Raw genomic sequence first — 15,672 nt, 5'->3', positions numbered from 1 at the left:
TCATTAACAGAGAAGCATTTGCAGTAACCACGTGAGACTGAACTCTGAAGTGTGTCCACGCTGGGAGCTTGCCCAGCTTCATCCACGTGCATTTCCAACCAGTGGTGCTGCCCACAAACAGGGGAAAATATTCCGCAGGGCAGGGCACGCTGTGAGGGAGAGGGACAAAAGGCCGCGTTCCACATCCATCCTTCTGCCCGGGGCTCTGAGAGGAAGGGAACAGCCCCGGGATAGCCGAGTCACCCCTGTCCGCCCCCAGCCCTGCCCTCCTGGCCGCTTCCCACCGCCCTCCGCCCACCCCGGCTCATCTCTTCAGGGCGGGACGTGGGGCGGCGGCGGGCTATAAAAAGCCTCTGGGGAGGGAGGGTCAGGAGCGCCGTGTCGCCGGAGCCGCGGGGATCTGAGGCATCATGGCTCAGTCCGTGTGGGGATACGACAGCGAGAACGGTGAGAGGAAGCGCGGGGCGGCGCAGCCCGGGCTGGCTTTGCGGTGGGCAGGGCTCGGGGTCTGCTGTCATCCTTCAGAATGAAATGCCCGGGTGGAGCTGGGGGGAAGGCTGGGGGGGCTCACAGCCCGGCCGGAGGTGTTGGTGACCATCCCTTGCGTTTCCACCAGGACCTGAGCACTGGCATGAGAACTACCCCATGGCCAAAGGAGACAAACAGTCCCCCATTGAGATCAACAGCAAAGACGTGCGGCACGACTCTTCTCTTTCTGCATGGCATGCCAGTTACGATCCCGGGGCAGCTAAAACCATCCTGAACAACGGGCGGACCTGCAGGGTTGTCTTTGATGACACTTTTGATAGATCAGGTCAGCTTCTGTTTTGCCTTTGGGGGGTTATTAGGAATGAAGGGTTGCAAAGTGCTTGGAATCTAAGCATCCCATAACAGCTACCCTACATAAATGAATACTTTTGTGTAGGTAAGGGAGGTGGACCCAGCACTTATTTTGGTGCACCCTGCCATTTTTATGTTGAAAGCAAGTTGGGCAGGAGGCTGTAGACTCTAAGCAGATCCAGTGGGGTAGGCTCTTAACTGCAGCCAGCAGTACTGATGGCACTTCCTCATGTAACCTTCAGCATGGACACCAAGTCCCCAGGTGCTGTGTAAGGTGAGAGAATTTCATCCAGAAGCACTTTGTGCACTGTCTTAGACACTTTGTAAACAAAAAACTCATACATTGCCATAGACTTTGACTTTGATTTCTTTTGTTTGATTCAGACCCTTGCAGTCAGGTTGATGATTGCTCTGTTCAGCCAAGTGGTTATTTCAGATTCTGAGATTTTCAGAGTCCCGGTGTGTTTGAGCACAGAGTTACTTTCCATTGTATTTTTTTCTGCATCAGCTTTGACTGCATTTGTATTGGAAACCTGTTGTTAGTAAGCTATATAATTAATGAAATACATCTGCGGTATTTTGACAGGTTACAATCACTGTTGTTTGTTCTGATGAGCTCATTGTTTCCTGGACTCCTCTGTTTACCATTACAGCTACCTGTTATTGCTCCACATCTCATGGACGGAATCCAAACTATCTAGGACATGGACCATCTTTTTGTCATGTATTTTTGTAGTGTGTTAATGTCCATTACTGATATACAGAGGCTGCAGGCAAATAATAAAGTAGACTTTTGTTATAAAATAGAATATTTTTTCACAACGACTGTATAAAATCAATACCACAGCTCAAAGCCTGTGATAAGGTATATTGATTATGAACCTTTCTGGATGATTCTGCTCTGTCTTTGCAGATTTCTGAAAGCTGAAATATTTAGGAGGCCGTTCAAGAAAATGTCTGCCCAGGGAACTATTTTGGAGATAGACCCTTATTTGGTCATAAAGGGTGTAGCCCTTGGCTTAGTCCTTCCTGCCTGTCCTGTAAATCTTTTTCCCTCCATTCCCTTCCTTCCCAGTTATCTCTGTTTCACTCTGGACGCCCAATGCACACATTCACTTCCTGCTTCTGTTTCCTGGAGGTTTATCTATTTGGAATCAAATACAGTGTTTGATAGCTCTAAAGAGCCACAGCAAAAGTGATTTCAAAAACACGTATTACCTTCTTTCATTGACTCCATGATGGCAACAGCTGAGCTCAGCAGGCACGAGTCTAATAGTTTTATTTTTGTCTAATCTAATGGAAAAGTCTTGCATGTTGCACACATTTATGACAGAATGATCTGCCAACCATTATGACGTGCCCTTTCCATGTGCTGCACAGTATCTGAGCTCTGGAAAGGGCCATTTTCTAAGAAGCCACTGCTAAATGAGTTTCTAACTCTGGTGTTAGTTTAGTTTGTAAGTGCAGGTCGAATACCCAAAGAGAATTCCTGCCTTGCATTGATTCCAGTGTAAAATGACAAGCAACTACTTTTAAGAATTTAGGCTGTGGAGTCTAAGCCCTGTTTTTTCCTACATTCAAAAGCAAAGCAAGAAGAATATCTTGTGATATATTATAATCTTCCACTGAAGGTTCTCTACAATATTTAGTAAATTACAATAATTCATGTATTAACAAACTCAAAATATAAGAGGAGCGAGTGCCTGGAACTCGAAGCAGTTGTTTCTGTCCTCCACACCCTGTCAGTGGCTGTGACACATGCCAACTACAAACTGCAAAGTTAAACCTTTTGCTTTGTGCTTAACACATCTGTAGGTATTCCAACACATATGATATCAAAAATAAATTAGGCACCATTGGATACAGGAGTTTAAAATATGCTAACTTTGAACTTCAAAGCTATTGTTAGAAGTTCAAACTTGAATGCAATTTAAACAAGGTCTTTGGGCACCGCTGGTGTGAGCAGCATTATCAGCTTTCTATGCAAGGAAACTCATTTCATTCCTGTCTTAGGTAATGAAGGAAAAATACATTTGAGAGTTTATCCTATAGCAGTCCCTGCTCAAAGAAGTCCCCAAGCTGAAAGAGCAGATGTGTTTTGAAAGGCAGAGTTTATGTCAGCTGCAGATATGTGGCAACATCAGAAAAGGTAGTTTCTTAATTTGTTTCTTTGTTGGTGATGTCAAATGCAGACTGAAGGTTTTGCTTGCTCAAGAACACTTTTATAATTCATTTAAGCTCAACTTTCTTCTCATCCTTCACTTAAAAAATACATATGTATTTCTTTTTTTCTGGAAGCATCCAAATATGCTGGAATCATAGTTTGGAATGACTGAATTTTAACAAGTATGAGGGTCTTACACTGTAGGTGTGTTTCACAGCACTTTTGAATTCATCAAAGTTCTATCTGAACCATTTTACAACAGGCCATTGTCTTGAAAAGAAACAGTTGTGAATACCATCCTTCTCTCTCCACAGCAGGAACTGTAAGATGTCCGCTTGCAAGGGGAAAGGGGGTTGTTGGGCAGCTGAGATTTGGTTCTGTGCTTGTTGAAAGGCAGCTGGTACAGTTCTCAATTCAAATAGTACTCATTTTGAGTTATACAGAACTCAGGTGGTGAGTATCGTGGCTTCTGCTGCAACCAGCTGGATTTACAAGAGGTGCTACAAATGTATAAGGGACAGGTCCCCATTTGGTAAATGTGTGTGTCCCCGTGTTATAGGCTAGCACTGACTCAGGTTATCACTTGCAGTGCTGAGAGGTGGGCCGCTCACAGGAGCCTACAGGCTGCGACAGCTGCACTTGCACTGGGGCTCTTCTGATGACCACGGCTCTGAGCATGTTATAGATGGGGTAAAATATGCAGCAGAGGTAGGAGTTACTTTTAATAGTAGTGTTCAGCACTAACTGGAATTCAGTTGTGCACCTGAATGGACTAAGAGGTTAACCATTCTCCCTTACACAACTGTCCTTTAACTTTTTTCTCTAACATCAGCTTTACTTATAATTTGTCCATGAAACTCATGAATATTCATCACTGTGCAGTGAGATATGTTGTATCTACCAACAAATACATCTTTGCAAATACATACTAACATGACATAACCCAGAAAGAGGGTTTGTGTTTATTTTTTTTTTTTTTCTTTTCTTTCTGTAGAAGGTTTCAAAAGTATTTGAGGCAAAATGAGACATTATTTCCAAATAAAAAGCTCTGTTTTCTGCTGATGCCGTTTTGGCTGTTAGTAACTTCTAGCATAATTCAAACTACTAAGTTAGTTTCAGGAGGCATTACTGATGACCAGAAAAACCGGCTAAAAGTGCATTTGATAAGCTGATGTTTAAAATTAGATCTACTTTAAAGGCGATTTGGACTGGTAGAGTGCCTTCTGTTTGCTGAAAACTCTTTAAAAACTTCCTCGAGAAGAGATGGGATTTCCATTCAGGATATGCAGAAAATTCTGACTGGTTTGTATGATATTATGTTCCAGACACTGCTTTTTGTGATAAAACATGAGGTGTATGATGAAAATATAGCATTGCTGAAAGTAGAAATGAGAAAGAAATGCCAAGTTAGAATCTCTACTACTCTCCAGTATGATGTGTAGAGACTAGTAAGAGATGCAAAGCAATATCAAATGTACTGGATAAAGCCCAGTGTAAATCCTTGAGGTGATATCTGCATAACCTGAAGGTCTAAAAATCTGCCCGTGCGAAGTGCATGTCAGTAGGTGTTTTATACACTGCATGTGTGCATGTCACATGCTTGGATTGAGCTATTTGTCTGCTGAGTTTATAAAAGGTATTTCCTTTTCTTTATGTTTCAAATGTTTATAGAAAGCGTGCGCATATGGAATCATAGGAACATATTTTTCATGTTCCTTCCTTTACTTATAATGTATTGGAAACTTTTCTTAATATAATGTAAGGTTAATTAATGCAAGGCTGCTTTGTTAGCAATTTCTTTGCATTTACAACTAAAGTGTTATTGATTTTTTTAGTTACATCTTGTACACTGGAATCCAAAACATGGTAATTTTGCTGGAGCTTTGAAACAACCTGATGGTGTGGCCGTTGTGGGTGTTTTTCTGAAAGTAAGTGGCAAATGTTAAGTTTTTGTATGTTTTTCTGTATTTTCAATCTTTTACTATTCTTTTTCCTTGAACTATATTATTTTTACAGGAAAACATTCTAAGTGATGCACAGGCTGAAGTAATGAAATGCCCTTGGGCCCTTCAGTTTCTATGCCCTCTTACATTCAGAGCAAACTTCAGGTAGCATTCATGACACTAGTGGCACATAGCACAGTAGAATTGATTGAGGTATGCACAACTTCTATGGGCACTTGCTGACTTTGTCCCTGATAGCTGCTCAGCTCCGTGCTCTGATTTGTACTGGGTGAGGAGCACGTGTCAGCAAGATTATGTTGACTGATCCACTTCCTTGGTCTCCTGCTGGTCCCTCCATGAGTTGGGAGTGCTCCAGAAGACCAGGTAATTGAAAGAATTGATGGTAAAAGGAGCTCACTGAGTATTTTAACCTTGAAGTTCAGCAGGTTAATAAAACTAATATAATACAGATGTTTTATAATTGACTTTGTTTATAAACTTGGAAGGAAGAGAGAGGAAAGAAGGACATTATCTCCTGAACAATCAAATTTTATCTGCTTTTGGAAAAAGATGTGGCAATAAAATCATGTCTTTTGCATACCATCTTCATTCTTCTCGGATGCAGAGCCACATCAGTTCTTTTGGAGGTGTGGAATGTTATGAAGATAAGCAATACTGACCCCAGGATTAGTCTTACATCAAGTCTGATGTGACTGCAGATGTGCTATGGAATATTGTGTCTGCAAAAGCAGTCTACTCTTCAGACTACCACCACTCCACTGAACACCATACATCTCACTGTGATTGTTTGCTTTCAAATCAGGAGCCTGGGGCTGGGCCCAGTGGGTTCTGGCTGACACTGTTTGGGTGCACAGTTTGTTACTCAGACAGTGAAAGATGCCCAGTAGAGTCTTACAGCATGTTTTGAATTACAAGGGCAGTTACGTGAGTCAGCTCTTCTGGATGTTCTTTTATAATGTGTGTCTTTATACCTCTGCCTGCCTTTACCTGGTGCTGACAGTACTACTAGCTTACTTAAAAGATGTGATGTAACTTCTTTTAAATACTGTGGAATGTGATGAAAAAATACAGTACTTCTGCTTTGCATTGCAGGTTGGAAAAACTCCCAAACCAGAAATGAAGAGAATTCTTGAAGAAATTGATAATATAAAGACCAAGGTATCAAAACAATGTGTTGTATTATAATGCAATTGGAAAGCAGCAGAAGCAGAAATCAGAAATTGAGATTTACTCTTTTTTTTTCGCTGTTCTGGTATCTAACATTAGCACTAGAGGTGATAGATGGGACTGGGAAGTAGGGCACTTTCTTTTACTTCAGTAATCATGTAATTTTTCTCTTCTGTTACTATTCCTGTTGTTGTAGAGGATGCTTTTCAGTCTTTGCAGGCACTGTTGATCCAGCATAAATAGATGCCTACCTAAGGACAGAAGTCCATACCTATTACATATGTAAAACTGCAGAAGAGAGTTCTTTGCAGAGAAAGATCATTACTATTTCTATTGTTACTTAACATCATTATATGCTATAAACCTAACTCTTCAGTACACGTTAGCATTGTCCTGCATGATGACCTTCATGATTCCAGTGGTGCTAAAAACCAAACTCTTATTTTATCTGATGTTGAATATAGCACCAGTTTACTAGGACTCAGTTTTACAAAGTTTATATATGCATTTTCTTCCAAATTTAGCGTATTTTCTTGCATTTGCTTTAAGCATCTACATAGTGTGGTTTTGTGTAAAACACATGTGAGGATCCAAGTCTGAAATCTGTGATTTACCAACTCAGGCTTATTAGTTTTAATTTTTCAATCTTTTCTTAGTCTTCATATACAATTCATTTCTTTCTCCTGGAGAATAGAAGGTGACCAATTTTATCCTACCCTTTTCTCCTCCTACTTTGTCTACAAGATAAGTCTTATTATAGTTTCAGCTTCCTCATACAACTCCTGTGTCATTTTTTGGCCATTTACATGCAGAAGATTTATATGCCACAGGTGATAAGAAGTTCATAAATTACCCTTTGAAGCCCTGTATCATACAGTGATAACACGGTGGTAGTGATAAATACTCCCTTACATTCTATCCAAGACTGCCTATCAGGCAGAATTTAAGACTTCTAAAAGAAAAACAGGATCCTACAGATATTGTTTGTTCTGGAAAAAATCAACACTCCAAAAAAAGCAGAGGAAGATGGGTGCACCTACAATCACTCACATCTTGCATCTTATTTCTTAATGTTCTTTCCCTGTTGTAACATATTTTACCAAGACTGCTATTTTTCAGGACAGATTAGCAGATGGTATCATCAGTGTATTTATCTTGCATGGAGTCTCAATTGCTAGAATACATTACAGGCAGAGGAGTTTCTTGGACACTGTGCTATATTTACTAAAAAGCACAATATATATATATATATATTTTTTTTTTTTTTGTAAAGTTATTTGCAAACTCACATTGAATTTGTCAGGAAGACACATTTGGAGTCTTGATGCTATTCCTTCTGCCAGTATTTTGTGCAAGGACGTGTGGAAAAGATTTCAGCTCCTTTTACTATATTTTGTATGATAATTCTTCATGTTTATCCAGAGAAGATTCTCCACCAGAGAAATGGAAATGAGGAAGTATTGGTTTTGCATTCCAGAATTGCTTCCTAAGCACCAGCAGAAAACAAAACTTTATTTAATTCTTCTTCCCCTGCAGGGGACAAAAGAAAGTCTGATTATGCTACTGTGGAGATATTCTCTTGAGTATCTGCTTTGGTAGGAAAGAAAGCCTCTTTTGAGAAATGTTGTCTGGAACTATTCTGGTGATACTGACCAGTAGTGATAAGGCACTTGTGGTCCTGTGCTCCTCCATGGGATATTTCAGTTTTTTACTTTAAGTGTAACAGTGCCAACAAAAAGATTGAGTGTGTTGCCACAACAGTGTACGTAGAGCATAATTTGGAAAAGAGTAAGATGCAGATTTGAATTCCTTGAGGTAAGGAAGAATGAATGTTGGGTAAATGCTTGGCCACTGTTCTTTTGAGTAAAAATGCTATTAGTGCCTGCAGTGCCTCAGTGCTAAAATTGTATGTTTATAGAATCACAGAATTGCTCAGGTTGGAGAAGACCATCAAGATCAAGTCCAACCACAACCTAACCATGCTATTCTAACTCTAATAACCTTTCGCTAAATCATATCCCTGAGCACCACATCCAAATGGTTTTTAAACTCATCCAGGGTTGGTGACTCAACCACCTCCCTGGGAAGCCTATTCCAGGGCTTTATAATCCCAAATGAATTTTTTGAGGGTGTAGGTAATAGGAAAATACAACAATTGGATATATTTTGGTCCTGCACAATTCAGATTGTAATTTCTCTTAATTTATTAATGAAGTAAAAGTAAAAAAACAAAAAAAACAGTTGTTACTAATTTCAGGACAGATACTTGAGAAGAAGAAAAGGAGGTTGGTCTCTTTTGTTAATCTTGATATTTAATTACTTTCTGTATAACATAATTGCTGGTGTGTTTTGTTTTGTTTTGTTTTTTGTATATCCCTAGAGTTATGGCAAAGATTTCTTTTTCCTTTCTGTAAGGGGAAAGAGGCTCCTTTTCAGCACTTTGATCCGTCAATTCTTTTCCCTAAATCTCGGGATTACTGGACCTACCATGGTTCATTCACAACACCCCCCTGTGAGGAGTGCATCACCTGGATTCTCTTGAGGGAGCCCATTGAAGTCAGCCCAGACCAGGTAAGTTCCAGCTAGTTCTGCTAACCCCTTTTTCTCAGTAGTCTCTAACCATGTCAGTGTGATGGTTTGCAAGCCATATGTTACCTTACATTTTTTTTGACAAGGAAGGCTTTATCTGAAGGCTGTGAGGAATTTCCTGCTAAAAGAGTTGAGCTGAATCAAACTGTGAAGCTGACCTTGAGAATAAGAAGGGCATGATAAAAAAAAAAAACAAAACTAACAAGTAAACATTTAAAAGATTACTCTTCTGCAAGCATCTTATCCTTTAATTTGAGGCTATTCAGATTTGCAGGCTGAATTATTTGTTTGTATTTTGTAATGGTAGAATAATGAAAAGGTAGCTCTTGTACTGATCCGTCAGAGATCTCTATCAATAATCTTTCCCACTAATTTGAATGACTGTATTAAAACAAATCATCTTCTGCTTCACTTTGTTCAAGGCATCGAGGTGCAGTTTCCAGATGAATTTACACGGATGCTGTAACTTTTCTTTCTTGCAGATGGCGAGGCTCCGTAGCCTTTCCAAGAATGGTGAGAACGAGCCCATGTGCCCACTGGTCGATAACTGGCGCCCAGTTCAGCCTGTGAAGGGCAGGATAGTGAGAGCATCATTCAAGTAAAGCTCTGTGGAACCCGAGTGAGAAAATCCCTTCATCCTAAAGCAGCATAGTTAGTTTTTGTCTGCTGGATAAAGATCTGTGTTTCTCAGCTTAAAATTCTGAGTGGTAAGACTGAATCTGTCTCTTAAATCAGAAAAAATACTCAAGGCAAATGCAATTACTAACCTTGTGGAGGAAATGTGAGATACACGTGTTCCATGACCACAAGTGCTTTAGCATTTGTGATAGCATCACTTCTCTGCCACGTGGTCTTGGAGAAAAATGGGCTCAGTATCAATATTTAAATGAATTTCACAGAGGCAAAAAAAAATGAACCAGCAGTTTAGGAAAGCAGAAGTAGCGGCTGGGTCAAACTGTACATGGACAGGTGGTAAAATGCCCACTACCTACCACATCCATTGTAGAGATCTCTCAGATATCCCATCTCCAGTGTGAACATCCGAAGAATAAATTTCTCTTTAACATACAACATTTTTTTCCTTCCCTCTCTTGTTCACAGTGTGTTATCCAGGATTAGTATTCTGGGAATGCAACTAGGCATGTTCAGCTTTTGCACGTGAAAAAGAAAAAAAGGTATCTTGCTGTCATTGTAGTATTGGCTGTCTTCACTATGGCCTGCTGCTGCCCTATTTCACTGCTGCTGTTACTTCACCCATCAAGCCACAGCATTGCTGATATCATGCTGCTAGTATAGCAACATTAGGTTTGCTAAGAGGGAAGAGCCTTACTGCTGCTGCTCTGCTGGTACGTGTTCAGATGATGCAGTTTTGCCTTTGATGCTCTGCCTGTTTTTTTTATTTTTTGGCATCTTAGTTTACATATTAATGATTTTACCTTTTAGGGTTTTTTTTGCATATGGAGAGAGTCTTTGCTGATGATTCGTGCCATTTGTCTTCCCTACTACTGAAAAGTCACCTAAGTGTTAGTTTACTGTACCTTTGCTTTAGATTGCTCGCTTTCTGGGGAGACAGTTCAGCTGGCACGTATGAAGCTTCTTGATTCTTTGTTTTCCTCTAACTCATCAATAGGTAGCAGAGGGAGTTCTTCTGGAGATCCTGTAATAAACATGTTCACATAAGGAATGCGTTTACATAAGGAATATGCCTATGTTTGAAATGAAGCAGGAATACAAGCAGCTAAAGTGAGAATTTCCCAATTATCTTTCACTATTTCAATTTTCACGTTTGCTACAAAAAAAGGTTCTCCAACAGTGAAGCAGTGAATAGGCAACGTAGGCCGAATTCAATTATTACCAGCACAATTCAGTGAGAATTCAGGAATGAAACTGAATGTGGTGTTTGATCCTTTGTATTTAGAATTTTTCAAGGAATTGCTGAATTCCCATTGAGAACTAATATTTCAGTTTATTAGAATCTTACTTTGCTTAGTATAAAGCAATTTTATTTTAAAAGCCAAGCTAGCAGAACTAACATAGTGATTGAATCCGGTTTACAAATGTTCTGCCATTTGTCAGGTCAGTTTTTGATTTTAGGTGTGCAACACTTGGAACAGCGTTAATTTTAAGAGACTCTTAGGTCTTTGAACTGTACATCTCAACACAAAAATGTTTCTACAGAAAGCTCATAAGAAACTTTATTTTCTACTGCACTGTGTCTTACATGTAAATCTTTTTTCTCATATCCGTATGCAGTTGATTTTAGTGTTCAGAAAATTGCTACGCAAATAACCGAGATGAGAATTTGAGCCTTTCTATCTTAAAAGCTGTTAACTGTGATGTTTTGATTTCTTGTTACTGAAGCAATCAGACAGGATTGATTGTCCACACTCCAAATAACAGCTTTTGTGCCTTCAGAGAACCAATAAAGTGACTTACACAAGAAACTGATTTATGTATTTTTTTGTTTTATTTCTAATGATGAATGATGATGGAAAGTAACAACTTATTAGAAAGACTTGCTACTCTTTTCTTTGAAACATATGCTAGCGTTATAAGGACGGACAGACATCCTAGCGACTGCCTTTTCATCTGTTGCAATTAGTTTTAATTTCTCAACATGACTTCTATAGACCCAATCAATCAAATTCTCAAATTTCAGGTACAAAAAAGTGTTGTTTTTCTTGCCTGTACACGAATATTGTCATATCTTCCCCAGGATCATAGATCAGTGTGAGAACATCACTAACTTGAATTTTAATTGTGCATTCTTGCAAGTATGTTGATGAATGAGCTGAATATTTATATCATTTTGGAATTTCCTGATTCATTTGTATTTCCTTAAGCAGGGCAGGGAAATGATTTAAATAGATTACCATCTCAGGTTTTGACTGAGGGAACCCCTCTCACACCTCACATAAGTGAATACTAGGGAATTAGAAGCTTATTCCTACCATTTCAAAGCTTTTTCTTATTGACTGAAGTAATTTCCCACTAGCTGTGATTGTTTCTTTTAGTCAGTTGTTCATAAATGAGCTGTAAATTCCTGCTGTGGCCCTAGGTGTACAGGCAGTTATGGTTATACGTTTCCACTACAAAAAGAAAAGAATATGGATTATTTTTACTGAATCTCAAGGAGAGACTCCTACACGTGCTTGCTGCTGTTTATCATTTGAGTAATTAGAGCTTAAAAATGTTAAGTTTATCAGTATTAGCAACATAAAATCTGTTTCTTCCTGAGGCCTTTTGTCCCCAGCAAGTGAAGCTATGCAGTGTGTGTTCCACCTCATGTGTCTGCCTTTCTTCTGCGTTTATTCAGATCCCTGTAGTGCACATGAAAGCAGGTAAACTACCTTCCAGGAGTAGAGAGGTTGCACACAGTTTTGGGTAACCGTCTATTTAATATGAGCCACTCTGCAGCGAGCACTTATATACAGGCTTATCCCTTAGCACAGTGATTTGCATGCTTACATTTCCTATGAAAAAGAAGTAAGTTATACAATCATTGCAGAACAGGAAAGCCTGTCTGCTGTAACTGGTTTGTAGGAATGTTCCTGCAAAGCCTCCAGCTTCTGATACCAACTTACTGCATGCTCAGCACTACAGGACCTACCTCAGAGGTGAGCAACCAAGATGCTGGAAACTGGAAAAAGGGAGTTCTCCTACCTCTCCTTTCCTTTATAATCACCACTAAAAAACTCTGAACCCCCAAAGTGAGGCTTATAGGTTAGAAAAAACTAATTTTCTTAAAATTTACAAAATGATACTCTATTACTAAAGGCAGAACAGAAATGCAAGTATATCAAATCAAAACAGTGTCCCTGTTAGGAAGGTATTTTCCTTCAGGTTCGCCAGGAATGTCTGTGTTATACAGTAAGTTGCCATAAATGTTATGCAGCCCCATGTTATTCCTTTGGAAGCTCCTTCCCTTTGTCGTGCCTGATGCATTCTGCAGAGCAGGCCACCTGGATGCTGCAGGTCCTTTGGGAGGCTGTCAGCTGCCCTCCACAGATGTTTCCCATGATGGAACTTGCTGTCAGGTAGAGCAGTATTATCTCTCTCACCCACAGACATCGTGGATCAGCTGGAGCAAGTAAAACACACTGTCTGCCTGCAGACAATCCACCAAAGAAGATCCAGGCATGATGTGAAAAGAGTCATTACAACAGTGCTGAGAAACTCAGAAATGAATACCAATGCTGTCAATACAGAAGCAGTTCTGCCTGTGGGACACTCTGGGGATCTTGGTACTTATTGTACACAACAGAAATAACACTTTATATACATCTCACTTCACATTTGTGTAGGAGAATGGGGTTTCACCATTAATGCGGTATGAAATTTTTATCTTACCAAAGCCTGTTTTTTGAGTATATCTCTCTCTATAGCACTTAATGCTAACAGATAACCTATAGAAAGACCAAAATATTGCTATATTTTCTTACAGTACAATGTATTTCCTTATTGTCATGATTCAGAAGTCCTTTCAAGTTTTTTTGCTAGACTTCCTAATACTCATTTTCCATAGTCCACACGGTGGAGCTAGTTCCTCAACATTCACACTTTCTGATACCGTTTGCCAATAACAAGCAACCTGTGTTACAGCACAGTCTGGGCTTCCTATGCTCCCATAGAAGTAATTAAACAAGCATTGAAGCAAAGGTATTGAACAACAGAGGTGTGGCTTATTCCATGCTATTCCTATAGAAATTGCTGATCATTTATCAGATATTTTGAACTTTATTTCCTGCATGGGCCAGTCTTCATTTCTGTCACTCCTGCCTTAGCACTTCCTCAGTGCAATACCCAAGTAGATGGTCTTGCTCAAAGCCCTGTGAATGACACAGGAGATCTTCAAAGACAACACAGAAATAATAGGCTGTCTTCTCACCTAACCACATGCAGCACCCAGACCTGCCCACCTAGGCACACAAGTGTACGTGTATGCTCACATCAGAACAAGGAGACGACATCTTGCTCTATATGCTGCCTTTAGTTTACTCTGTGATTTGATCTGAATACAAAACACCAAAGACCAAACCATTCACTGAAAAATGGCTGTGGCTGAGTTTCCTTTACACCCACTGATTTCAAATTCTTACAGAGTACAAACAACTATAATGAATTCTCTCATCTAAATTCAGTGTATACCTAAGGGAGGCCAACTAAACCAGCAAGTTTGTATTAAGCTGGTTGTTGGCTGCACTAGGCAAAGTATCACCAATAGAGCATTCAAGAGTGATCCTTCCATTCTGAACAGCTTTGATGAGGCTGCACCTGGAGTGCTGTGTCCAGGCCTGGCTACTGCACTACAGGAGAGATCTGGACCTTCCTAGAAGGGGTCCTGCAAAGGGTTTTCAAGGTGATGAAGGGCTTGGTACGCTTCTGTGAGGAAAAGCTGAGAGAGCTGGGGTATTCAGCCTGGAGGAGGGTCAGGGGGATCTCATCAATGTCCACAAATATCTGAAGGGAGAGTGCAAAGAGGACAGAGACAGGCTTTGTTCTGTGGTGCCGAGAGCCAGGACAAGAGCACAGACTGGAACTCAGGGGCTCCTGCTGAACAGTCAGCACTGCTAAATCTGGATCTCTCCCCTCCTTTAGTTTAAAACCAATTTTCCTTGTCCTATCTCCATCTACCTGTGAGAAAAGTTGAGTTCCCTCCTGAATGTAGTTCAGATGACAAACAGAGAATATTTGGTGAAGGTGGTCAATCTGTGCCATGCTAGCCAGTGGGGTACACCTGGTGTGGCACACAAGTATCTGGCAGCTTTGTCATGCTGGCCCACAGCTGAGCCATAGTGCTCTTTGCTCAGCAGAGGTACAGGCAGGGCTTTACACCACTTCCCCTGTTTCTACAGCAGCGAGGTGTCCTCGTAGTCATCTCTGTTCTTTAGCTGTGGAAGAGGTGACCGAAGGAACAGAATTCAGCTAATTAAAAGTCTGCTGATGGAGATGAAAAGGTTTTGTGAGCAGAGGAAATGGAGATACAGGAAATAGAGCAATGTGGGGAAAATCATAAAGGCTAAAAAGAAACAATGCTGCGTGAGAGAGGCTGTCCCAACCTCACTTTACTCCCCTCACACACATCATATGTTGCCTACACTTTGCCTTCAATATTGCTTGTACTGTTTTGAATATCACTGGCTACAGACATCTCTGTCAAATCCTCCTCCTGTCTTTTTGAGTCATCCTGAGACAAGATCCTGGTTCTCATTCACAGCTCCTTTTGTGGACCTGCAATAGGAAATGAGTGACACTACTTGAAGGATTCTCTACCCAGAGCTTCACAAAGTATAGCAGCAATTTATTTACATGACCGAGAGGACAGCTGGATGAAATTCTGAAAAGAGGTAGCTGGGAGCAATACCACAGAATCACAAAATCATAGAATATCCTGAGTTGGAAGAGACCCACAAGGATCACAGAGTCCATCTCCTGGCTCCATACAGCAGAGCCCAAAATTTACACTCTATATGTCTGAGAACATTATCCAAAGGCTCCTTGAACTCTGGCAGTTGGAGCTGTGACCTGGGGAGCCTGGCCAGGGAGTTCCAGGGCCTGACTGCCCTTTCAATGAAGAACCTCTCACTGATACGCACCACATCAGCTGCTGACCTGAGTAATTATGAGACCTGAACTGCAGGACACATTGCCCTGTATATTACTGACAGGCTGTCTGACTGTCTCTTTCAACCTACCAACCCTTTTCTCTCTGCACTTGATGTTTCGTGGTTATGATAATTTCTCGGTTGAATTTAAAACAAAGACATTTCCATTAAAATTGACATCTTTCAGAGATCAGTGATGATTTTTCCTTAACACTACAGATTTGCAGCCATTGAGCAGTAATTTAACATCTCTCACAGTGTTGTGCATTGCCTGTGTAATAAATCTCATTTGGAGAAAGAGTATAATCAAGGAATAATTTTTCTTGTCAGACATCATAGAGCA

General features: G+C 40.4%; 1 protein-coding gene across 2 annotated transcripts; it reads left to right on the top strand.

The window, feature by feature from the left end:
- The first annotated feature begins 345 nt into the window (after window positions 1–345).
- Window positions 346–11,171, top strand: LOC140248349 (carbonic anhydrase 3-like). Of its 2 annotated transcripts, XM_072329020.1 has the most exons (7): window positions 346–447; window positions 617–814; window positions 3,594–3,712; window positions 4,840–4,932; window positions 6,061–6,126; window positions 8,551–8,706; window positions 9,207–9,654. In XM_072329020.1, exons 1-7 carry the CDS (start codon window positions 411–413, stop codon window positions 9,324–9,326), a joined length of 789 nt encoding a protein of 262 aa, XP_072185121.1. In that variant the 5' UTR covers window positions 346–410; the 3' UTR covers window positions 9,327–9,654. The 2 variants fall into 2 exon arrangements, with proteins under 2 accessions (XP_072185121.1, XP_072185122.1); XM_072329021.1 differs by lacking the exon at window positions 3,594–3,712 and having other exon boundaries at window positions 372–447; window positions 9,207–11,171.
- Window positions 11,172–15,672: the final 4,501 nt, after the last annotated feature.

This window comes from Excalfactoria chinensis, chromosome 2 (assembly GCF_039878825.1).
Source record: "Excalfactoria chinensis isolate bCotChi1 chromosome 2, bCotChi1.hap2, whole genome shotgun sequence".
In the NCBI taxonomy this organism is placed as follows: Eukaryota; Metazoa; Chordata; class Aves; order Galliformes; family Phasianidae; genus Excalfactoria; species Excalfactoria chinensis.
Note: the sequence above shows the minus strand (reverse complement) of the source record. Positions and strands in the feature narration are given on the sequence as shown.